Source organism: Cannabis sativa, chromosome 1 (assembly GCF_029168945.1).
Source record: "Cannabis sativa cultivar Pink pepper isolate KNU-18-1 chromosome 1, ASM2916894v1, whole genome shotgun sequence".
Taxonomy (NCBI): Eukaryota; Viridiplantae; Streptophyta; class Magnoliopsida; order Rosales; family Cannabaceae; genus Cannabis; species Cannabis sativa.
In genome coordinates this window covers 3,293,137-3,319,048 of record NC_083601.1, presented here as the reverse complement: position 1 = coordinate 3,319,048, position 25,912 = coordinate 3,293,137, and the positions used below count along the sequence as shown (strand labels likewise).

At 38.7% G+C, this 25,912-nt stretch overlaps 1 protein-coding gene across 1 annotated transcript; it reads right to left on the bottom strand.

Moving 5' to 3' along the window:
- Window positions 1-21,904: 21,904 nt before the first annotated feature.
- On the bottom strand, window positions 21,905-25,581 carry LOC115706216 (monocopper oxidase-like protein SKS1). Its single transcript, XM_030633794.2, has 9 exons — window positions 25,137-25,581; window positions 24,531-24,640; window positions 24,158-24,428; window positions 23,924-24,062; window positions 23,334-23,700; window positions 22,780-23,145; window positions 22,597-22,675; window positions 22,315-22,514; window positions 21,905-22,228 (listed from the first exon to the last, which is right to left on the bottom strand). Exons 1-9 carry the CDS (start codon window positions 25,287-25,289, stop codon window positions 22,129-22,131), a joined length of 1,785 nt encoding a protein of 594 aa, XP_030489654.2. The 5' UTR covers window positions 25,290-25,581; the 3' UTR covers window positions 21,905-22,128.
- Window positions 25,582-25,912: the final 331 nt, after the last annotated feature.

Sequence of the window (25,912 nt, the reverse complement as noted above, 5' to 3'; positions counted from 1 at the left end):
GCCACTTTGTGCATATTTTATCATTTATTTTTTTATTATTTTAATGCCAAATAAATCTAACCTAACCCTAGGTGGCCTCCTATAAATAGGTAGTGATGGCTTCAAGAAAAAGATGATGCATGTTATTCCTTCAGAGAAAAACTGAGTGTGTTCTCCCTTAACCTAGCCGCCACCCTCTCTTCCTCTTCTTCACTTCTGAAACCGAACCCTTTGAGTGATAGAGTGAGTGCCCACACACATCAAGTGGTACCTCAATCATAGTGTGGAAGATCGTGAAGAATCCAGATTCAACAGAAAGACATTCGGGCTCAGATCTTGGTGATACTCTGCGACAGAAAGGATACAAGGGTTAGAGATCTGAGTGGAAGGAGACATTATATTCCACTGCAATCACTGTAAGGTTTCTCATACTTTATATGTGTTTATTTAATATCGTTTTAGAAGTTCATATTTAGGATGTTAAACAACATACTTGTTAGTAAATCTAAGATCCTGGTAAAATACTTCCAAAAAATAGCTCGATGCCAGGACTGGAAATTAGGTCCTGAGAGAGGAGCAGATACAAGCACGAGGCTAGGATGATCTCCTGTGCTCAGAAAATATAGACTGGATAAGTCGTCATGAGCAGGTCGATCCCTGTTTTCCATCGGAGCTTGTTGAATCGGAGCAGATGTGATTTTAGGATTTGGAATGGGATCGGAAGTACTATCGCCATTATCCTCATTAGTGGAGCTCCTGGTGTGATGTTTCGCCATTGTTGCAGAGAAAGAAAGTTCGATCTTTAAGTGATCGAGAAAGAAGAAGAAGGTAACGGAAGCGTAATATCAATCTGATACCATATTAGAATTTAGGATAAGGTGAATGGGGTTCCATCTCAAAACCAATTGGCTATGGGAGGAGTAGCCCATTCCTCTTATATATTCTATTATCTTTCCATACATTAGCAATGTGGGACTCTCTAAAATCCCCCCTCAAGATGGTAGCTATTTTATTTGGTCACCATCTTGGACAACTCGATCATAAGCGGCTTTTTTTTGGCTCACTATCCCTGATCACAATTGGCTCTTTTTGCTCTATTTTTCGGATCAGTATTTTTGGATTTTTGGTGGCTCTTTTTTATTTTTGGCTCACGATCCTCGAATCACAAGTGGCTTTTTTTGACTTTGGCTCTTGGATCAATTTTTTTTTGGATTTTTGGTTGCTCTTTTTTTTTCGGCTCTACTTCGATCGGTTTATTTTTTGGGGGTTGGATAGTCGCTAGAGATTTTTTTGTTTATTTTTGCTCTGATACCGTAGTAGTTTAGACAATTCTTGTATGAAAGTAAACAATTCTCATTAAGAAATGAATGAATATCAGAGTATAATATTTATAGAGGAGAGCTCTTACAAAAAAGGGAAGAAGGAGATAAAGAAATTGTTACAAAACGATACAATAGAAAGTGTAACTAACTCTAACTAACACGTGTCCAACTAATCTAACTACTAACTAACTTCAGGGAGTCTATTAAAAGCTTAATTAGTTTCAATACATAAAACTAATCATTCTAACCCTATAAAACACTAATTAGAATTAAACCAATAATAGTTGTTGACCGAGATTTTCGGCAACTAATAAAACATTATAAAATTATTGAGCTGTAAGAAAGTGAGAAGGATTTTTACGTGGTTGGGGCGTTAATGAGCCTTAGTCCACGAGTCTTTGTTATTTATGGATGTATTTAATACAGATATTATACTTGGGAGAATTTCACCCTTATAAATACAGAGAATGTTCTTGGTGAGTATTTACTCTACTTGCTCATATGCAGCCCAAGATTCTCGATCCCATTTAATGAGCTTTGAGGGGGTATTTATAGTGTTTTTGGTGGGGTAATCCCTAGAATTGTCCTTACAAGTGTATCTGTAAGTATCCATAAAGTTGGGTATTCCCAATGAATATACCATGGGTAATGCATGGTCAAATCCCTAGGTGTTGTAGGGTTTTTATGTGGAATGTCTTTATTGCCTTGTGATTGACGTGACTCTTCACAGTGTAGCCGTCGCTAGACTTAAATGATCATTACTGTGGCGCTGCTGGTTGGAGGTTGTGCCGTCAGACTTTATTGCGTGTAGCAGTCCCAACACGCTTCCTCCCATGCGGCATTTAATGCGACTTGATTGCTCAGGAGAAACCTGACACCTCGCGGAGATGCCTTAGCGTTGTGTGAGCTTCCGGGAGCATATTGATTTCCATGTGCCTTCTCCGGGACCTACGTCCGGGATGTTATCTTATGGCCTAAAGATTTAGCAAATATTGTGAATTGCTTGATCCAAGTGTCCCTGTCTTATTGGTCCACATATATTTGGCAAAATTGGGGGCAACATTTACCCCCCAAGTCTTGTTTATTTGGAAAATGGAACAAGGCTTGCTCAAGTGCCTCCGGTTGACTCCTCAGTTTCCTGGCACGAGCTTTGAGCGCGTGAGGGTGTATTTAATGATGGCATTTAATGCAGCGATTCACTTTTTGCAGAGGTCGATTCGTTTCACGCCCATTGATTGATACGGCGCATTAATTGTGTCAGACGGATACTCAAGCGTTTCCACCGCCTTTATTGTAAATCAATCTGGTCCGTTGATCTTTGGGTATTTGAATCATGCGCTTCCCTTCACCGTTCGATTGCTAGGTGATGACGCCTGTTCCTCATGCATTTTTGCCTATAAAAGCCACCATCTTTTCTTCATTTCGGTTACTTCCCATTTCTTGCCAACTTTGCTCGAATTTCCTAGAGAGAAAATTCTCAGACCTAGAACGAAGCCTTCAAACACTTTGCGATTTTCCCAGTTCTTCTTTGCTCGTTGCTTTCAGTCCTTCTCGTGTTCACTCGACTTGCATCAGGACCCCCAGTTTAACACTTCATCGTAAGTTTTTTGCATCCTTTCCTCTGTTATTGAATGGCATATTATTACTTGTTCTGTTTGTTCTTTTCTGGGTTTGCATTCGAGATTTCTGGGCATGCAAGTGTTTAAGTTCTTCATGTAGTCTGTTTGAATTTACTGCTCTAGTGGTAGGATTGCCATTGTCATGCCTCTATTGTTGTTGTGTATTTTCTTTATAGAAGGCCATACGTTCTTCGTTTAATGGCTGCTTAGGGCATAGAACAGAATCTTTTCTTTCTGTTTTCTTTATCGCGTAAAGCCGTCTTCTGTAAATTTACTACACCCGACACTTGTCCAGGGAATCCTTCTAGGATTTCCTGTGTGACACGTGTCCGGAGGGGGCCTCTTTCCAGCGGTTAGGGGACCCCCATTCCCTTTTTCTTGATTTAGGGTTTGGTACGGGGCCTAACTGCTGGAATTTTACCCTTTTTTACAGAATAGAAAAATGTCTGCTTCCGGCTCAAAGTCCTCAAAGAAAAGTGGTAAGCGCATGGCTACCCTCGAAGAGGTGTCCCTAGGATCCGTTGCCCAGGAGGGGTATAAGTATCGGGCGACCGGATGGGAAGCGGCTGAGCTTCATTCGACCTTGACATGTCCCCACCAACTGGAGAACATTGTGGACGTTGCTGGAATCAAGCCTTCCACTTCAGAAACCTACCACCGGCCACCTCGCGACGCGGAGACGCCCAACCACAACTACGGCGGCTTCGGAGCCTGGAGCCAAACGCACCTGATGGCCGGTGCCATGCTCCCTCTTCAGGATTACTTTGTTAATTTTCTAGTTTTTGTCGGCCTTGCGCCATACCAACTCATTCCCCAAGCTTACCGCCTGCTTTCAGGCTTATTTATTTTTTATGCCGCTCGAGGATGGGGATCTCCCCGCCCGGCGGAAATTTTGTATTTTTATGAACTTGTTTCCGTCCCCAAGAAGGGGGACAAACTTAAGGACAGTTTTTATGGGTTCCGGGCCCACCCTGCTAACGAAGGGGTGGTCCCGTATAATAGGTAGACTCACGTTAAGGAGTATCTTTATGCCCTAAATAAAACTCATTACAATCTGATTAGTTATCAATTTAAAAGTGAATTATGATTACATGTATGTTACATGTTTATGGTTTAATATATATACTTTATATATACACAAAATCAGTTAAATCCAGAACATATAGTTATTCACAATTACAGTATCGTCAATACAATGGAATGTGATTGTGATTATATGATTCAAAAGATTTGGTCCCTGTTCATCATTGTTTTGGATTTACACTGATGTGATAATCAGCGATGAAGTATACTTACACTTGGAGTAAGTGTTATGTTCTTTCCAGAACATTGGCAAAGTATACTGGTTTCGAATGCATGCAGTATGCATTGGACTGGAAGACTGTGAAGGATCACATCCAATTCAAGAACTTTCGGGCTCAGATCTTGATTATACTCTGCTACAGACAGGAATCAAGGGTTAGAGATCTGAGTGGAAGGAGACATTAATTCCGCTGCAATCACTGTAAGTTATTCTTAACTTTTACGTGTTTAGTTCATCGTTTTAGAAGTTCAATATTAGGTTGTTAAATCAACATACTTGTGAGTAGATCTAAGATCCTGGATAAATATAATTCCAACAACTGGCACCAGAGCCATGGTAATTGATTTGCTTGCAAGAAATTTTGACTTAAAACGATTTGCTTGTGATTTGGATGGTTTCATGATGTGTCATATTGATGTTTGATTGATGTTTGTGAATTCTGGAAAAAATAATTGATTGTCTGTATCTGGAATTATTTTTATTGGATAGTTTGGAAAATTCTAAGCAATTTACTTTTTTACAGAACTCGATTTCGATTTAATTTTAATTAGTTATGAATTTTTGAAAATCGGGAAAAATCTGGGTGGTGATCACCCTACCCACGCGCGCGGAAGGGCTGCTGGCAGCCTCCCAGTGCCGAGGAACCTCGGCTGATCTCCTTCCCTGCGCGCGCGGATGGTATGCAACGCATACCATCCGTACAGTGTGCTGTTTTTCTTCGTTTTCTTCGATTTTCCATGCTATTTCATGGAATTAAATTCCGATTTTTTGTGTAGTTTTGTATGTTGATTTTTGTTTTTCAAATTTCAAATCTAATTATCAGAAATAAATTAATTTTAATTTTTAAAATTAATTTTAGATATTAGTGCAACTTGATTTTGAAAATGGGAAAAATCAAGTTTTGCTTACCTCTTTTCTTATTTCCTTTAAAATTTGATTATTTTATTTTTTTTAAGGTCAGATATTAATTTTTTTTGGTAACTTGACCTTAATTAAAATAAGATCAAAATAATCATGATAATTTTAAAAGAGGAAATAAGGTATTTTTGTTAACTTTTAAATTTTGTTATTTTTTTTTAATTAAATTAAATTGTAAAATAAGAAAAGGGTATGTATTTACCATTTTCTATTTTATTATTTGATTTATTAAATAGCATGAAATTTAAAAGGAAAGTTAGCAATTTAATTTTGAAATGCATTTAGGTTACCCAAAACCTAATTTTTCAAAATGGTAGGTTTAATTTTTAATTTTATTTTTCGAAATATAGATTTAAAATTAAATAAATCATACATCCAACTATCCAGATCTAACCTTGTTGCAGGAGTATGTGTTTTAGATTGTTTGTAAGTTTTTCTAAAACCTATTATTACTTGATCTAAATTGCCAGGGTTAACTTGTTGACAGATCAAATGATCTGATTTTAGCCCATGGTTCAATTGATGATAGATCAAGTAGATAATTTGTAACATGTAATTTTTTTTTTACAAACTTCTTTCATCTGTGTATAACCTAGTAACATGATAGGATCCATCCAAATCTGTGTGCCTGTGTGAGCCTATATGTTTAATTTCTATTATAGATACATATAGGTTGTTGTTGCTAAATAAAATGTCATAACCTGATAGATTTTATTTAGGCTCATTTAGTTAATGGGCATATTCAATTAATAACAGTTGTTCATTTTAAGGTTAAATTCCTCTCTTTTGGGCCTTGTGTGAGAGTTGGGAGCCTTAGAAGTGGGTGCGACATACTGGACCCAACCCCCCCTCACATGAACAACCCCAATTGTGAAGGCCCATTTGCCTGATTTGGATAACTGTGCTAGGTTAATTATATTAGTTTGGCCTAATAAAATTGAATAGCAACATAATTAATTTCTTCGAAATTAATTTAAGAAAAAACATAGTTTAATGAATTTCATTTCTAGATAAACTATTTGTATTTTTCTTGTATTTAATTAAATAAAGAATTTTAACTAAGTAGATTCTTTCTGAAACTTACTTTTATTATTTCATTAAATATTCTTATTTAAGTTATGAATTAGTAATTACTAATTTTTCCTTTTAACTTAAATTTGAATATATTTTGATAATAATATTAAGCTGAGGAATTCTAGGAATTAGTTATTGAAGATTCTTAAAAGATATTATTTTAAGTTGGTTTTAAACTTAAAAAGGGAATATCTTTAAATTAGGTAGTTACCACCTAATTTTGATATTTAATTAAATGATGTTTGGAAAATTTTAAGTTTGTAAATTATAGATTCTTTCTATAATAACTTAAATCAGACATTTTCCAGATCTTGAAAAGATACTTAGTAGAATTGAGATATTTTCTAGATATTAATTCTATACTAATTATTATTTCTAATATAGGAAAATATCATTGATTGTGAAATTAATTGTTTAATAATTAATTTTTGTACAATTCAATTAAGGATATTTTTCCTTGTATTAAATTGGAAATTAATGATTAAGCCTTCTCTATACTTAATTATTTATTTCCTGAATTTAATACATTTAATTAAATTGAAAATTAAATATCTAAGTTGATTTTCATAATGATACTTAGATATTGTTTTTTTCATGATATTTAATTAAATAGGAAAATTATTTTAAGTTGGGTATTTCCATAACAACTTAAATTTGAATAATTTTCAAAATATATTCTATTTATTTTATTAATCATTTTTCAAAATTGCATTTAATTATGCAGGATGATTTTGAATTTATCTTGAAAGATAGATTGAAATTGTAAATTAATTATTTTAATTAATTTTGAATCAACTTAAATCAATGATCTTTTCATTTAATGATTAATTTAAAATAAAGGAACTGAAATATATTGTTAGAAATTGGATTATTTAGTCAAGAAAATCTAGATAGATAATATTTTTGCTTGAGGTATTTTTTCTAAGTAAAGTTTGATTTATTTTAAATGTATTTCGAAAATTGTATATTTTGGAAATACAATATATATATTTGTAGAAAATTTTAATTTGAGTTGCAAATTAATTTAAATTAATACAACTTAAATTAAGTAATTTTCTTAATATTTGTTGGAAAATTAACACTAAGATGGAAATAATTCATTTTATTTTCTTAACCATCTAAGTTTAATTTTACAAATATTAAATTAAATTTTATTTAGATTCTATTCTAAATTTAAAATTTAATAAATATATATAGATTTAAAATAAATAAATAATAGAAGAAAATACAATTTAAATAATGAGCTTTATTATTTAGAGATATTCGATCTCCATTGTTGGTTTTACATAGCTATTGTTTTAGTGAGTAATCCTCCCTAATGGAGGAACGTTCATTAGCAAGTTAGCGCTGTTTAATCTCGAAAGATAAGTATGTACGTAAGTGTTTTATATTGGTATTAATCACCCTAATGGTGGATACTGTATAAGACTTACAAACATATGAAACAATGGTAGAAGCTCATGAAATAAGAATGACCTTGACTCTCGCCTAAACGGGACAACGTCGGATTCTCTTTTCGATCGAATAAAAGGTTGCTAGAATGTTTGCCATTTTAGATGAGCTGACAACTCTATTCGATGAATGATAGATTTGACTCTCGCCTAAACGGGACACTGAAATCAGTTTGTTGAAAACCTTGGAAATTATTTAGGATTGAATTTTTTTTGTATTTTCTCTAGTCATTCCTAATTGCTGTGTGCCAATAATTTCTAAATAAGATTTTGTGATAAACCATAATTGATATCTATGTGTTATCTTGTAGTATCCTGAATTGCAATGTCAAATCCCATGTTGTCACTCTTAACTGAAAATAAGCTAAATGGGTCTAACTTCCCAAAGTGGAGAGAGAACATTCATATTGCTCTCATAGGTGAAAGTGCCTCGTTTGTGTTGACTGAGCCGTCCCTTGAGCAGCCAAGTGACAATGCAACCAAAACTGTGAAAGAGAAGTTCGAGCGTTGGCATAATGCTAACAATAAAGCTCGTTATTCATGCTTTCCAGCATGGTTGACACCTTGAAAACAAGGTTTGCAAACACTGTCACGGCTGCAGAAATCATGACGCAGTTAACTGAGCTATTCGGTATGGCATCTATCCAGTCTCGTTTTGACGCGACTAAGAAATTCATCAACGCACGGATGGAACTCCATCAGAATGTGCGTGATCACCTTCTCCAGATGGCTAGTGATTTCCAGGAAGCCCAGAATCATGGTGCTGAAATGGATCAGACTACTCAAGTGAGTCTCATCTTGAATAGTCTGACTCCAGATTTTCTGCCCTACACATCAAATTATGTCATGAATAAGAAGGAGCAAGACTTTCATACTTTAGTCAATGACCTTCAGACATATGAAAATTTGATTGGAGGTCCCAAGAAAAGAGGGAATAAACCTCAGTATTCTGGAAATGGTAATAAGACAAGTAGTCCTGAGGCACTTGTTGCTTCTACTTCCAAATCCAATCATAAGAAGAAGTGGAAAAATGCCAAGAAGCGAGCTCAAGCTGCGAATGCAGCTAGGAACAAAAATGCTGGAGCTTCTGGCAATACACCAAAAGGAAAGTGTTTCTACTGCAATGAGAAAGGCCATTGGAAATCCCAATGTCCTAAGTATCTCGCAAAGAAACAAGGTATTTTCTTTATAAACTGATGTGTTTTTAGTGAATTATTATCCTTTTGGATTAATAATTCTGGACTACTAACCCTGTTTATTATTCTTCTTATAGCTAAAGCTTCTTAAACTCGGGTGCTGTCTTAGCGAGTTGGATTAGAAAGCTGGATGGTGGATGGAGATTGTCTACAATAAAGAAGAAGCTCTTTCATTTGAATTAATTGTTTAGTTTTTTCAAACAATTTGGATTTCAAGTTTTGGGATCTTAATTCCCTGTTTGGTTCTCATAATATTGCAAATAATTTTTTGGTTTATAATAAAATATATTTTTTTTAATTATATTGCAATTTATGAGTTGAGCTTCAGTTCTTTATTTTATCTATTACCGATTATTATATTTATTATGTTTGAATGTGTATGTGTTTTTATTATTGAAGCAAATTCAAAAGGTATTTAAACTCCTTACAGAGTAATTACTACATAAACACTAGAAATTATTTCTATGTTTATGAATAATTGTTAGTTCCAAAAACAATTATTTGAGAATTTGTTTAATAAAAAGATCTTTTGATCTGATAGGGGTGGAGAAAAGTTAAGAATAATATGCAGTTCAAACGATTTTTTATATCTAATGAACTCTGGATTATATTCAACTCCACAGACTCTCTATCACACTTAGAGATTTACAACCTTTAGGGGTGGACCATAATCTCTATAAACTTAGGGGTGGACTTTATTCTACAGTACCCTTTGTGGCACATAATATAATAAATTAGCTATTATCAGAATAAATCCTTGATCTTGATCATATGTTCCAAGTTTAAATTCACTGTTGTAATAGTTATTGATACCATTAAAGTTCTTTGATAATGTATCACATTACCTTGGTTGAGTGGGAGAATATTAAAATTCTTTACCCATCTTCTTTTGGTTGATAATTGTGATAGGAACTTAAGAACACCTCTGATAAAAACAAGTCTAACCATTCACATGGATAGAAATAACTTATCAGAATTATGAGAGTAAGATAGAAGAATTCTTGCATAGTCTATTCGAAAGACTTGATTCAAGATGTCTATTCCTCATAACATTTTATGGTATCTTGATTTGATTGCTTAAATCTCTAGCAAGTATTTTACACTTCAAATACTAGACTGCTATGTTGTTGACCTAATCTTAAAGAAACTTACAGTTTCAGCTTAAGATAATAAGTCACAATGAGATGTTCCCAGAAACAATAGTAAAAGGTTAAAAGTTTCTAACCAGACATCTGCTATTGAGTGGGAGCCATCTGAGATGTAATCAAATGGGGAACATTAGGGGACAATCAACAAAGATTTACAAAAGTGACGTATATGTTATTAAAGAACTATGCATTAGTGATCCTGATATGCACACCGACTCATTGTGAGATGGTGGTTACTCTGGGGGTGGAGGAATCATTATAGAAGAGTGTTAAAACCCATCTATAATAATTCAAGCTTCATCAGAGAAGATATAACTTTGTAAATTCAAAATTACCAGAAAGTTATTTTACTGAAGAAAATTCTACACTGCTTTATCTCAATTCCAAATTTTAAAATTTGAGAGATATGTCTTCTGGTTGTTCAGATGTACTTAATGGGCAGTAAGGATTTCAGTATCCCTTGATGAGTAAAGCATAAGTTAAGGAGGTTTCATGAGTCTTATGAACCTGGTTCCAAACATATGGGTGGATTCAAATATACTACACTTGATCAGAGGATCAAGACAAAAGATTGATTGTAATGCCCAACTTGTTTTATATTAGTGCCAGTGGGAGTTTGTTGGGTTTTATGCCCTAAATAAAACTCATTACAATCTGATTAGTTATCAATTTAGAAGTGAATTATGATTACATGTATGTTACATGTTTATGGTTTAATATATATACTTGATATATACACAAAATCAGTTAAATCCAGAACATATAGTTATTCACAATTACAGTATCGTCAATATAGTGGAATGTGATTGTGATTATATGATTCAAAAGATTTGGTCCCTGTTCATCAGTGTTTTGGATTTACACTGATGTGATAATCAGCGATGAAGTATACTTACACTTGGAGTAAGTGTTATGTTCTTTCCAGAACATTGGCAAAGTATACTGGTTTCGAATGCATGGAGTATGCATTGGACTGGACCGATATTGAACTTGGTCAAAGATATTGTAAACTTACCGTTGTATCTTTCCAAGTCAATGTCAGAAGTTGATCTTAGATTAAGAGAATCTAAATCCTGATATGCTTAGGCTCAATCTCAGGAGTGCTATTCTTGTTCTTTGATTTATTAGTTAAAGCCTACTTTTGAGTCAGGATAATACATATATTTTGGGAACATGATAGCATAACTGAATGGGAGTGCTAAACATAAATATGGAAATCTATAGCTTCTACTGGTGTATAGAAGTAAAGTGATGATTCCTTTTGAGCTTAGTTAAATAGAAGTAAATGGATGAGCTCTTGTTTCAGTGACTATATATTAGATCACTAAAACATCATTTACAAGTAACTAAGTGTTCAAATGGGCAAAATACATTGAGGGGTGTAAACGGTAAATTGGTCCCGTCTCGATGTAAATCATCTATATAGAGGATCTCTAAATCACATTAAGATTATAACAATGGTTAAATGAGATAGCATATTGATATCGTGAAACATATGATATGCTCTATATAAGTCTGAGAGTGCAATTCCAAGTTCTAAGAGTGGATTCAACGAGGAATTAATAAGTTAGGGATTTACTTGGTAAATCGGTTCAACTTATTGGAAGCTCAGAATATAGATCCATGGTCCCCATTCTAGTTGAGACTATAATGTTTGTAAGACTCTATAATTGATTTATGATTAATCAATTATAATTCTAAAAGTTAGACTATGTCTAATTTGTGAATTCTTACAGTTTAGGAATGAAATTGTAAATAAGAGGGTTTCTAGGTTTAATTATTAATTATGAGACTTTGCATGTCTAAATTAATAATTAATTTTAAATGGCAATATTATTTAATAATCTATTTTAGTTATTAAATAATTAGTTTTGGCATTTAAATGATTAGAATTGGAAAATGGCATTTTTGGAGAAATAGAAATAAAATTGAGGAAACTGCAAAATCCATGTGAGGCCCATACACACCATGGCCGGCCACATGATTGCATATTTCCCAATTATTATTTTCAATTTAATTTGCCATATAATTGCTAATCAAAGCCTAGCCTTAATAGGAAAGTGGTGAATCACACTAAATAAGGCAGTTATTCAATTACACAGTAAAAGAGGAAACTGTTTATTTGGAAAGTTGTGGTCTTCCCTTTTTCCTATTTATAGCCGCCCCCTCTCTTCTCTTGGTGTGCTTGAAAGAGAAAACTTTGCTTTGCATAGTGTATCACACGAAATCAAGAGAGAAAACAAGAGAGAAATTTCGAAATTCCTAGTGAGAGAGAAGTGCCCACACACATCATTCAGTACTTCATTATAGTTTGGAAGACTGTGAAGGATCACATCCAACTGAAGAACTTTCGGGCTCAGATCTTGATTATACTCTGCTACAGACAGGAATCAAGGGTTAGAGATCTGAGTGGAAGGAGACATTAATTCCGCTGCAATCACTGTAAGTTATTCTTAACTTTTACGTGTTTAGTTCATCGTTTTAGAAGTTCAATATTAGGTTGTTAAATCAACATACTTGTGAGTAGATCTAAGATCCTGGATAAATATAATTCCAACATAACCCAGTACAACCAGGATTCCACCCACTTCTCTTATTATTTATTTTTTCTTTTTATATATAGTTGCTGCTACCTTGGGACAATATATTTAGGTAGCTGTTTTTTATTTGAAGGGGAGAAAATTTTTTTAAGGCCTGTCCCCGGGCCACTTGTATATATTTGACCTGCCCTGTGGGCTAGGATATTTATATGTGATCTCTTTTGCCACATATTTCTCTTTTTTTGACCTGTCCTTTGGATCAGGATTTTTATACTTATGCTTTTTATTTTTGTGCATACTTTTTTGACCTGCCCTTTGGGTGAGGATATTTTTCTTAGTTTGTTTTCTGTCTGTCCGTGCGGTATACCCTAGTACCCCCCTGAGTGGCATAGAAACTTTGTTTTAAGGCAATCAGTTTTATTTAACATGTAGAGGAGGTATACATTTGGACTGTACAAACTCTTTGAACAAAGTCTAAGTTATACTTTTGCTATTGGTAATATTTTCTGAGGTGATCGACATTCCAGGCTCTTGGCACAATGGTTCCATCCATTCTTTTTAGCTTGTAAGTGCCGGAGCCGATTTCGTCCTCGATTTCATATGGTCCTTCCCAATTTGGCCCAAGTACTCCCACTCCGGGTTCCTGGGTGGCTGGGAAGACTCTTCTTAGGACCATATCCCCAATAGCAAATTTTCTATTTTTAACCTTAGAGTTAAAATATTTGGTCACCTTCTTCTGATAAGCTGCCATCCGTATTTGAGACTCATCCCGAAGTTCTTCGACTTGATCCAAAGCCTCTTGAAGCAAAGCTTAATTCGTGGCTGGATCATAAGTCGTCCTCCTGTGGGATGGGAATAACGTTTCTACTGGGATCATCGCTTCGCAACCGTACGCCATTGAAAAAGGCGAGTGACCGTTCGTGGTTCTGGGGGTCGTCCGGTAGGCCCATAACACCCTTGGCAACTCTTCAGGCCAGTTGTTTTTGCAGGCCAGCAACTTTTTCTTCAAGGTGACCTTTAGGATTTTATTGACTGCTTCCGCCTGACCGTTTGTTTGAGGTCTGGCCACCGCGGAGAAGCTTTTCACTACTCCGTGTTGGTTGCAGAAGTCAGTAAATTCCTCACAATCGAATTGCTTTCAATTGTCAGAGACTATTTTATGAGGCAAGCCATATCGACACACTATGTTTTTAATAACAAAGTCCAGTGCTTTTTTAGCAGTTATTGTCTTCATAGGCTCAGCCTCCGTCCATTTGGTGAAGTAGTCTACTGCTACTATTGCATACTTTACTCCCCATTTTCCTGTTGGCAGGGACCCAATAAGATCTATTCCCCAAACCGCGAAGGGCCAGGGACTAGTCATTAGGGTGATTTCATTTGGAGGAGCTCTCGGTATGTTCGCGTACCTTTGGCACGAGTCACACTTTTGGACATAGTCTATACAATCTTTTTTCATTGTTGGCCAGAAGTACCCTTGCCTCAATATTTTCTTTGAGAGACTGGGTCCTCCCGTATGATCTCCACAGAACCCTTCGTGGACCTCTAGCATGATTTGTCTAGCTTCAGGGTCCGATACACACCTTAAATAAGGCATGCTGAGTCCTCTTCGGTAGAGAATTTGATCCATCATTACATAACGATGAGCCTGATATTGAATCTTCCGAGACAGTGCCCTTTCTTGGGGCAACTCACCTTTTGTTATGTATTTTATGATGGGGACCATCCAGCTGGGTTCTTGCCCAACCGTTAGAGTGGTCTCTTATATTTTGATGCTTGGCTCTGCCAAGCGTTCCACTGGTACTACCCCCAGCTCTTCGATTTCGCTATCCGAGGCTAACTTAGCCAGACAGTCCGCGTGAGCGTTCTTTTCTCGGGGGATTCTTTCTATTTTGTAGTCCGTGAACTCGTGGAGCAGCTCTCGGACTGATGTTACGTACGCGGTCATTCGCTCGCCACGTGTTTGGTATTCTCCGGATACCTGGTTTACGACCAGTTGGGAATCACTATAGACTTCCACTCTTTTGGCTCCTACAGCTTTTGCCAATTTCAGCCCTGCTATCAGGGCTTCATATTCGGCCTCATTGTTTGAAGCTGCGAAGTCAAACCGTAGGGCCGCCTAGAGTCGCAGTCCGGTTGGTGATACCATAGCCACTCCGGCTCTGGAACCGTTCTCATTGGAGGCTCCGTCTACAAATACCCTCCATGTGGGGATTGGCGGTACCGGCGTATTCGCGGTTGCCTCGGCTTCGTTGCATTCAGTAATGAAGTCCACCAAGGCTTGGCCTTTTATAGAAATTCGGGGTATGTAGTGCAAGTCGAATTGACTTAGCTCCATTGCCCACTTGAGGAGCCTTCCGGACGCTTCAGGTTTTTGGAGGACCTTTCGGAGCGGGTGATTGGTCAGAATTTTGATCGGATGGGCTTGGAAGTATGGCCTCAACTTCCTCGACGCCATCAGGAGGCAAAACACCAGTTTTTCAATGACCGGGTATCTTGTTTCGGCCCCTATCATGCGCTTGCTGAGATAGTACACGGGATGCTGAGTTTTCTCTTCTTCCCGGACCAAGGCAGGGCTGACCGCGTGTTCGGAGACGGCCAAATAAAGAAATAGATCTTCTCCGAGGACGGGTTTTGATAGGATAGGAGGCTTGGCCATGTGCTCTTTTAGCTTTTTGAATGCCTCCTCGCACTCGTCCCACCATTCGAACTTTTGGCACTTCTTTAGCACGTTGAAGAAGGGTATGCACTTGTTCGTGGACCGTGAGATGAAGCGGCTTAAAGCAGCTACCTTTCCGGTCAGGCTCTGCTCATCTTTATGTTTTTTTTGGGGGATGGCATGCTCAGGAGAGCCTGGATTTTTTCTGGATTTGCCTCAATCCCCCTTTGACTAACGATGAACCCCAGGAACTTTCCTGATTTGACCCCAAAGGTGCATTTCTTTGGGTTGAGCTTCATGCCGTATCTCCGGACAACTTCGAAGCATTCTTCTAAGTCGCTTGCATGGCTGTTGCATGCTTTGGATTTGACGAGCATGTCGTCCACGTAAACCACCATGTTTCGCCCCAGGAGGCCTTTAAACATCCGGTTAACCATTCTTTGATAGGTTGCTCCGGCGTTTTTCAGTCCGAAGGGCATGACTAGGTAATAGTATACCCCCTTATCGGTCCTGAAGCTAGTGCACTCCTGGTCTGCCGTATGCATTTTTATTTGATTGTACCCAGCATAGGCGTCCATGAAGGATAGCAATTTGAATCCGGAAGTTGCATCTACCATCTGGTCAATCCTGGGCAGCGGGAAGCAGTCCTTTGGACAAGCTTTGTTTAGATCGGTGAAATCTATACAGACTCGCCAAGTTCCGTTCGGCTTGGGCACCAGGACCAGATTAGCCAGCCACTCGGGATAGTATACGTCGCGGATCATGCCGTTAGTCAAAAGTTTATCCACCTCTTTCTCTAGAGCTTTGGCTTTCACCGAATCGAGCGGGCGTCGCTTTTGCTGGACGGGAGGCATGTCCGAATTGACGTTGAGTACGTGGGTGATGACATGAGGGCTTATGCCAGTCATGTCTTCTTGGCGCCATGCAAAGATGTCGACGGCGCCCTTCAGTGTTTTTATTATTTTTTCTTTTTCCTCCGGATCTAGGTTCTTCCCTAGCCGGAGTACTTTGGTGGAGTCGATGTCGCACACTGATACTTCTTCGACGTCCTCCATTGGTTCCACAATTCTTTCGGACCCCACACGGGGGTCCAACTCATCCTCTTCAGCCACTTCTGGCTCAGCTGACTCTCGGACCATTAGCACGGGCAGGTGGGTTGCGACATTGTAACATTGTCTTGCTTCCCCCTGGTTTCGCCTTACAGTTCCGATTCCGGCCTCCCGGGTAGGGAACTTTAGGCACAGGTGCCGAATCGATGTGACTGCGCCAAAGTCCACCAAGGCCGGTCGGCCGAGGATCGCGTTGTAGGCTGTCGGACATTCCACCACTACGAAGGTGCAGTATTTGAATGTGCCCTGGGGGGTGTCCGGGCACAAGGTGACTGGGAGCCTTACTTTTCCCATTGGGATAAGTGTCGTCCCGTTAAACCCTGTGAGCTGGGACCCAGTGGGTGAGAGGTCCCGGTCTGTCAAGCCTATCGCGGTGAAGGCTTCTTTGAAGAGTAAGTTCACGGAACTTCCATTGTCAATTAAGACTCTGGCCACCACTTTATTCGCGATGGGGGTCTCTATGACCAACTGGTCATGATGAGGGAAGCGCACCGTCTTGGCGTCTTCTTCCGTGAACGTGATGGCTTGGTCCATCAACCGGGGCCTTTGAGCTGGGAGTTGTGTAACTTCCCACACCTCATTGTGTTTCACGGCCCCGGCGTATCACTTAAGCTCCTTGCGAGTAGTCCCTCCGATATGGGGACCTCCGGAGATCATGGCTACCCTCCTATTAGGCTGGGGCGGCAGACCGGGGATATGCTGGGCGTCGCCCGTGGGAGCAGCTGGAGCCAATAGCTGTACCCCCCGGTGTTCCCTGAGGCATACCCACAGTCGCCTGACCCGGATTGAGGTGGGGCAACCTATTCTTGATCCACTCATAGAGGTGGCCTAATCGGATTAGATTTTCGATCTCGTCTTTGAGATTCTTACATTCATTGGTGTTATGACCAATGTCGTTGTGGTACTCGCATCTCTTGCTCGGATCTCTCCGAGAGCTATCTTTGTACAACGGTTGTGGTCTCCGATAGTGTGTATTTTGCCTAGTAGCAAAGTACACACGCTCTTGGGAGTCTGACAGCTCCGTGTATTGAGTATACTGGGGGGTGTACCCCTTTTTCTGGCGCTTCTCTCAAGTCCGGGTGCTGCCTTTGGAGGATCTTTTACTCCTCGAACCCTGGGAAGGGCCTGTCAGGCTAGCAGCCGGAGCAGAGTGTGAAGGAGCCTGTCCATTCACTCCAGACGGGTTGCCAAAATGGGATGATGCTGGTGCCAAGGCTTGGCCCTGGCTATATATGGGGGTAGCAGAGAATTGTATGCCACTTGCTTGCGGAGTCGCGGTCGAGGCAGCACCCGAGGGCGATACTCCGGGCATGTACTCTGCTATTCCGGTGGGATAGTAGCCTCCATAAGCCACGATTTGGGCTTCTTCGAGGTTGATATATTTTTGGACTCTCTTCTGGACGTCCTGGAGGCTAGCAGCTCCTTCCTGCTGCAGCTCATTCCAGAAAGGAGTCCCAGTACGGATGCCTGCTTGGAGAAGTGCAAGCTGTTGTCCGTCGTCAACTTTCTTGGTTTTCGAGGCTTCCTCTCGGAACCTCTTTATGTAATTCTTCAAGGTCTCGGTGGGCAGTTGGTTGATATTAGTCAAGGGACTGACCTCTAGATTGACCTTTCTTGCGGCGACAAACTGTCTCCGGAAGTTGGTCTGTATTTTGTTCCAACAGCCCACGGATCCTGGTTCCAATTTTTTGAACCATTCCTCCGCGGACCCACTTAGGGTAAGTGGGAAACACAGACATTTGGCGTCATTGCTGACCCTCATGACCGTCATGACACGGTTGAACCGTGACAAGTGGTCGCTAGGATCAGAGTTCTCGGTATAAGCTGCCATTTCGGGCATCTTAAAGTTCTTAGGGAGCTCCACCTCTAAGATGTGCTTAGCACATGGCTCTCGATCCTCGCTGTCCGAGTCGGAGTCATCTCCTTTCTGTCTCCGGGAAACTCGGGCAATGTCTTTTCGAAGTATGGCGAGTTCCGCCATAATTCCTTCATTCAACGTACCTGTGGAGACCGCGGGTCCGTATCTTTTTTTGGTCAAGGTGATCTCGGAGATCACCTTGGTTCCCATTGATTTGATTTCTCAGATCAACGGGAGGACACCTCTGTCCTCTTCTCCCTCTACCCCCGGGCTATTGGTGTACGGAAACGCTTTTTCGGTCACCTCGATCCTGAGGGCCAAGGCTCCCTTTTTGGGGCTTGCCCCTCTGCGGACCTTTCCCTTTAGGGAAATCTGAGCGGACCTTTCGCAAATCCTGCACCTTTTTCTTTCGCCCTGGGGTAGAAGTAGGGTTTTTTGTTTGATTCCCTTCAGCAGGGTATCTTATAGGGCTAGGCTCCCTAGATTTGTGCTGCTGGGAATTAGGCGAAGACGTCGCTGGCTCCTTGTCGAGTCCAGCAGTCATTGCCTTGGGGTGCACGTGAATGCCAGCTGCTTCCATGGCTTTTTGCATGGCCAACATCACTTCTTGCATTTTCTAGTTTTGCGCTTTCTGAGCTTCGATCTCAGCTTCGTGATCGATAGCTTTTTGTCTGAGAAGCACTAGTTTTGAGTAACTACCTTCGTCATAGGCATACTCGTTGAGGTTTCTCTCGTAGTCATCATCGGGGACTATTTCTTCTTCCTCGGACTCCTCTGCTACTCTTGAGGCTACATCTTCCTCATTCTGGTCTTGAGCGTCTTCCAGAGGACGAGGCTGACGAGTACTTCTTGTCTCCACCATGTTTGTGAAGTCAAATGTTTGTTTACAGTAGCTTTCTTCAGCTCTCAATGAAAGCACCAAAATGTTGACCGAGATTTTCGGCAACTAATAAAACATTATAAAATTATTGAGCTGTAAGAAAGTGAGAAGGATATTTACGTGGTTGGGGCGTTAATGAGTCTTAGTCCACGAGTCTTTGTTATTTATGGATGTATTTAATACAGATATTATACTTGGGAGAATTTCACCCTTATAAATACAGAGAATGTTCTTGGTGAGTATTTACTCTACTTGCTCATATGCAGCCCAAGATTCTCGATCCCATTTAATGAGCTTTGAGGGGGTATTTATAGTGTTTTTGGTGGGGTAATCCCTAGAATTGTCCTTACAAGTGTATCTGTAAGTATCCATAAAGTTGGGTATTCCCAATGAATATACCATGGGTAATGCATGGTCAAATCCCTAGGTGTTGTAGGGTTTTTATGTGGAATGTCCTTATTGCCTTGTGATTGACGTGACTCTTCACAGTGTAGCCGTCGCTAGACTTAAATGATCATTACTGTGGCGCTGCTGGTTGGAGGTTGTGCCGTCAGACTTTATTGCGTGTAGCAGTCCCAACACGCTTCCTCCCATGCGGCATTTAATGCGACTTAATTGCTCAGGAGAAACCTGACACCTCGCGGAGATGCCTTAGCGTTGTGTGAGCTTCCGGGAGCATATTGAGTTCCATGTGCCTTCTCCGGGACCTACGTCCGGGATGTTATCTTATGGCCTAAAGACTTAGCAAATATTGTGAATTGCTTGATCCACGTGTCCCTGTCTGATTGGTCCACATATATTGGGCAAAATTGGGGGCAACAATAGTAAATTAATAAATGAAACAAAACTAAATATAGTAAAATAAAAACTAAAACCAAAACTATTAACAGTAAAAGTTATGTGAATAAATTAGCCATGCGTACGATATCTCCTTATATTTAATTTTCTTAAATGATAACACGTACAACCACGGAACTCAACCAAGTCGTTCACTGTCTCCTCTGCCTTTGCAAGCCAATCAACCACAGATCTCAACCAAGTCAGTCACTGTCTCCTATGCCTTTGCTAGCCGATCAACCATGAAACTCAACCAAGTCGCTCACTGTCTTCGATCAACAACGAGATCATCCAAGTCGCCTAGACAAGCTGATGTCGTTTGCTGTCTTCCGACATGAATCGAACGAAAAACGACACGCCGGCGACGCCTAAACTCGACTTGTAACGTCCCCGCTTCAAGCCTTCATTGGGTCCTTACACCCACGGAATAATGGCTCTTATACACGAGTACGTCACTCTAGCTGCTTCATGGACTGATGACTGACCCTACAAACCAACACGAGTGTTTCCAACATGCTTTGTCCTCACTCGCACGCTTCATGGGAAGACTTCCCAGGAGGTCACCCATCCTGAAATTGCTCCAAGCCAAGCACGCTTAACTGTGGAGTTCTTTCGAGATGGGCTACCGAAAAACAAGATGCACTTTGTTGATATAGGTCGTACCAATCAATCTATTTAAGCTCTCTTCAACTGTGCAGTCCCATACCTACACAGTCTCAGAATCATCACACTTGATCTTCCCCCAGGCGATGTGGGATTGCACAGCTTACCCGATATTTCCCCTTACGGATCACAAGACTACTGACTGTCACAATCACCCCCCTTACGGGGTGCGACGTCCTCGTCGACCACACTTCCGGCTGGGTCAAGGCTCTGATACCATTAGTAACGTCCCAGCTTCAAGCCTCCATTGGGTCCTTACACCCACGGAATAATGGCTCTTATACACGAGTACGTCACTCTAGCTGCTTCATGGACTGATGACTGACCCTACAAACCAACACAAGTGTTTCCAGCATGCTTTGTCCTCACTCGCACGCTTCCTGGGAAGACTTCCCAGGAGGTCACCCATCCTGAAATTGCTCCAAGCCAAGCACGCTTAACTGTGGAGTTCTTTCGAGATGGGCTACCGAAAAATAAGATGCACCTTGTTGATATAGGTAGTACCAATCAATCTATTTAAGCTCTCTTCAACTGTGCAGTCCCATACCTACACAGTCTCAGAATCATCACACTTGAACTTCCTCCAGGCGATGTGGGATTGCACAGCTTACCCGGTATTTCTCCTTACGGATCACGGGACTACTGACTGTCACACGACTCCACTCGAATTGTAGAAGCTTCTCGAGCTCTCGTCCTCGACTAGACTGTAGGGTTTCTCTCTCCTCGGTATTACTTGGTGACGTGTCTAGATTTTTTCATTTATTATCTAAAATTATTAATGTATAAACTTTTCTTTTTTAAAAGTAATTAATTTAAAATAACTAATCCAACCTATATTTTTGCAAATTAAATTGCATTGAATTGGATTCAATATATAAAATTCGCACTTAATACTAATTAGATTAACAAAATAGTACTGATTAGATTAACAATTGGATTGATTGGTGTGATTAGTTAAGTGATATATACTACACATTTTGGAGGTGCCACTGTCATGAAAGAGGGTTTCCTTAAAGAAAATCTTGATGGAGGATATTTATCAAAATTTACAATATTTAGTAATATAATTTTCACAATACATATTTAATATTAATCAAATATCTCAAAAAGAAAGGAAAAAAAAAAGTAGCAACATAAAATTTGTAATTTTTAACTTGGAAAGTTTTAATTATTTTTTTATTAGGATTTAGTACCTACCTAAATATCAGACTTAATTTTGAAAGAAATAATTAAACCCCCGATCCAATTGTGTTGATATGGATTCACATAGTAAGCAACCATTAGAAAAGACTGAAGAAAGATGCACAAAGAATGAACCCAAAATTACAAGAAATGGGTAGGAACACCCCTGGACAATTAACATGAACAATTAATAAAACGTCACCAAACAAGGAAAATAAATAATCACTAGAATTTCTTACTCTTTTTTCCCAATCCTAAACTAAATTTGTTTGTATGGTAAACCCAACAGCAACTACTCACATTACCAAAAGAAACAGTTGCCAGTGCTACTGCCAGGAATTGTAAACAAGAACAAAACCATATCAACGACAATCAATCGTAGAGAAACATCAATCAACTACATATGGTGAAAACGAAAAATGCAATCAGTAGAGTTAAAGGCAGCCTCAAGAATTCCCTTGAAATCGAAATGGCCGAATTATGTTTCTGTTCCCTGAAAAACATCAAACAAGAATGGAGTTAAAACTTGCTACCAATTATGATCATTAAGGCAGATAAGAAGTATGAAAATTGACATACTTTTGCAAATAGGCTAGGTCACCACAGAATAAAACATTATCAGGCTGAGCAAACTCTGTTTCGCCATTTTCATCCGGATTGATGATTCTCAAGTATGTTTCTTGCCCAAGATACCATCTGTCAAGGTTTTCAGATCGTATGTTCCATACTCCAACATTGTCAAGAGATATCAGAACTGCTGTCCATGCCTCCGGGTATACCTTCACAGTAGTACAAACAGCATAAGAGAAATGTTTGTATAGTCTGTAATGTATTTATATATATGAACATGTGTACACTAACCTGAATAGTGGCGCGAGAGATGGCATCCCACTTGTTATATCTACCTCTACTGTCCTCTGTCCAATTACCATAATCCATCCTGAAATCAAATAAATAAAAGTTTATCAAGTTCGGATAGAGAAGAAAAAAAAAAAGGAAAAATTAAGAGGGCTGAAAGCTGAGAAAGCAAAATGAAATTCTTACCCGACCACAAAACCAGAATAGCCATTTATATGGAAACTCTGCATTATGGTATCATTGTTGTGGAATATAATTTCCATGAATCCCTTGTAAGTACCATTAATCACAGAAATGTCTCTTCGAGGTGGTCTATTAAGAGGTCTATTGGGGAAATCAAGCTTATAAACTCCTTTAAGTTTATGCTTGTCAGCAAGCCTCATTGGAGTCTTGGGATTGAGAAAAGAGATGCCATTAAGTGTAGCTCGTCGAGAACCACCGATTGTTACTAGTGGTAAACTCCTAATAACATACGTATCAGTGATATTAATGGAGCCATAGTGAAATGAACCCTGGGGGTTAGGCCGAGCTCCACTGGCTGATCCATTTTGCCTGAGATTGTTAAAAGCAGAGAATTTAGAACAAAGTTGCAAATAATTCAGGCAAAGTCTATGCATCTACCGGCACCAAAAATGGATAAAGATGACTAAAATTAAAAAAAAAAATCGAGTTTAACTTATCTGGGTCATTACTATTAAGCATAAAAAGTAAAAGATAACAGAAAAGTTACAGGAACAAACCTGACACTCAATGCTTGATTCATCGACCTTGTTTTGTCAAACACATCATTTGGTGGATCGGGGAGAGGACCAGTGGCTGGACCTTTAGAATTAGAGTAGTGCAGGACTGCAACTCCTGTGACCCTTTGCCAAATAGATTCATTTACAAACCTAGCACTGGCAACAATATAGTAATCGGTACTGGCATTCTGATCAGTGGTCAACAAGAAAGAATAAGACTGCCCAACATGAATATCGAAGTCAGTGTAGTTTTGTTGCATAGTATAGTGTCCCTCTGTTTCGGCTAAAAGTATATTGTGACTCTGAATTCTGAAGTTTAAACTTGTAGAAACTCCAACGTTGTGCACGCGAAGTCGATAAGTTTTGCCTGCACAACATACAAGCATCATTTCAAACAACAGGCAATGAAACATACAATTATAGAGACAGCCATCATTTAAATTGTAAAGGGATAAAAAAAAAGCACATTGGTATTATCAAGTGAAAATGAGAGAAAAAGCCTCAACAAAAAGCTTGCTAGTGCTTTTCAAAGACCATAAAAACTATAAAAGTACAAACACCATAATGAGTAGTAGAGGTCCAAAACATACCTGGGTCAACATTGATGGTTTCATGTTCAATACCATCAGGCACAAGAGTGTTGTTGTAACGATATGGCCCTTTTCCATTGATGAGAACTCCATCTGGCATCCCAAGCTCTTTCCCAGCACTTAAAGATGTCCTTAATGCCTAAAACATAGAGAAAGAAACAAAACATTATTCCAAGAGCAAATAAAATTATATTCTTAACATGAAAAATATCAATTCAACATAGAATTACTCACAGTATGATTTCTGATATACCAATCTCCAATGAAGATTTCAATATCACCATCAGGCTGGGCGAAAGGAATGGATATGACTGGTCGATTGTTGATGACAAAGGAGCCGAAGCCACCTGCTGCTCTCTGGAAATTGATAGAGGGGAAGTAGAAGAAGCTACCAATCTGATCCTTAACTTGAAAGTCATAAGTCCAATTCCACTTAGGAGGAATGGGACAATTGGTACCAAGAACACCATCCTGCCATGAATCTCTTCGCAACTGGATCCCAGGCCTGTCTCACCAAAAAATAGTTCCATTTCACTTATCAGAAAACAAAAGTAACACAGAAAGACAAGAAAGAGTTTTTCTTGTTTTTTTTTTTTTGCAAGCGTACCAAGTAATCAAGAGATTCTCATCCAATTTGTTGAAGACATTAACAAGGACATTATTATTTGTGGTGGCATTTATTCGAGGACCTGGAAACTTCCCATTAACAGCTATAACCTGCCACTCGAAAATCAATAAATCAATGAAATATGGAATGAAAATCAAGTATAGTGAAAAAACTCCAGTCCTCCACTTGACCCTCAAATAAAATAATATTATATTATATTCGAAGATTAGATGCTAGATTAGATTTGCAGAACCTAAAACAAGGTTGATGAACTAAAACTGAAAATGTCAAAAACCCATTTGATATTTACTTTAAAAGAAAACATATACAACCCTTTAAAGCCCATACTAATATCTGACAATCAGAATATTTACGATTTTTGGACCTCATAAACCTTATACTTATATATAATATATATGTTAAAGTAAGAAGTTTTCAAAAATGGTTTTCCTACCGGCCGGATCCAGTGCTGATAAGTGATATGAAAATGTTTTCCTCTTACCACCCAGAACAAAAACCAAATTCAAAGTAAGCCGAAAAGGGAAGTAATACAAACATACATATACAATGATTTACATAAAAGGCAGAGGGAGAAAGTAAACAAACCCGTTGAGGAACACCAAGAGGAGAAGCAGTGATGTAAGAGATATGGAACTCGTAAGAAATGGTGGGGTCAGCGGCGAAACAGATATTTGAGAACAAAACAATGCAGACGAACCCAAAAACGGAGGACAACACAGAGCCCTTAAGCGAAGCCATTGAAAGACGCCCAGTAAGCTAAAATTACGAATGATAAAGGAAAACAAATCCTTTATATATAAATATGTATGAGAAGAAATTCAGTCCTCTTTGTCTTTTTACATTTATCAAAACCAAGGCAAAGACTACTGAGTTTTGCAGTATATTATATATAGATATATGTATTAATATATATATATATATTTGTCTGAGGTGTTGGAGAGAAGAAAAGTAAGGTCTCTGAGGTGTTTATTTGGATGAGAATACTATTTGTCTGTCTCTTCACTTGGTTTCTTTCTCTTAAACCTCTCCCTCTCCGTTTATGGAAGTTTTTTTATTTATTTTTGGGCCTTAGCGCGTTCGCTGACCGGTTACTCCCTCAACCGGTTGCCAATTTCAATTTATCCCAAACATAACATACTTGCCTTAGTTAGATTTGATTTTGTTTAACATAATAACATATTTATTTTTCATCTTTATCATCTAGTATTGGATTTGATATTAGAGTCATTACGACACTCATAAATGAATAGAATTCATGTTTGCATTAATTAAAAATCGTAAACTACAATACACAATATTTTCGTAAGACTACAAAATCGTACTATAATATATTTTTTTTTATAAAATTGGAAATATTAATA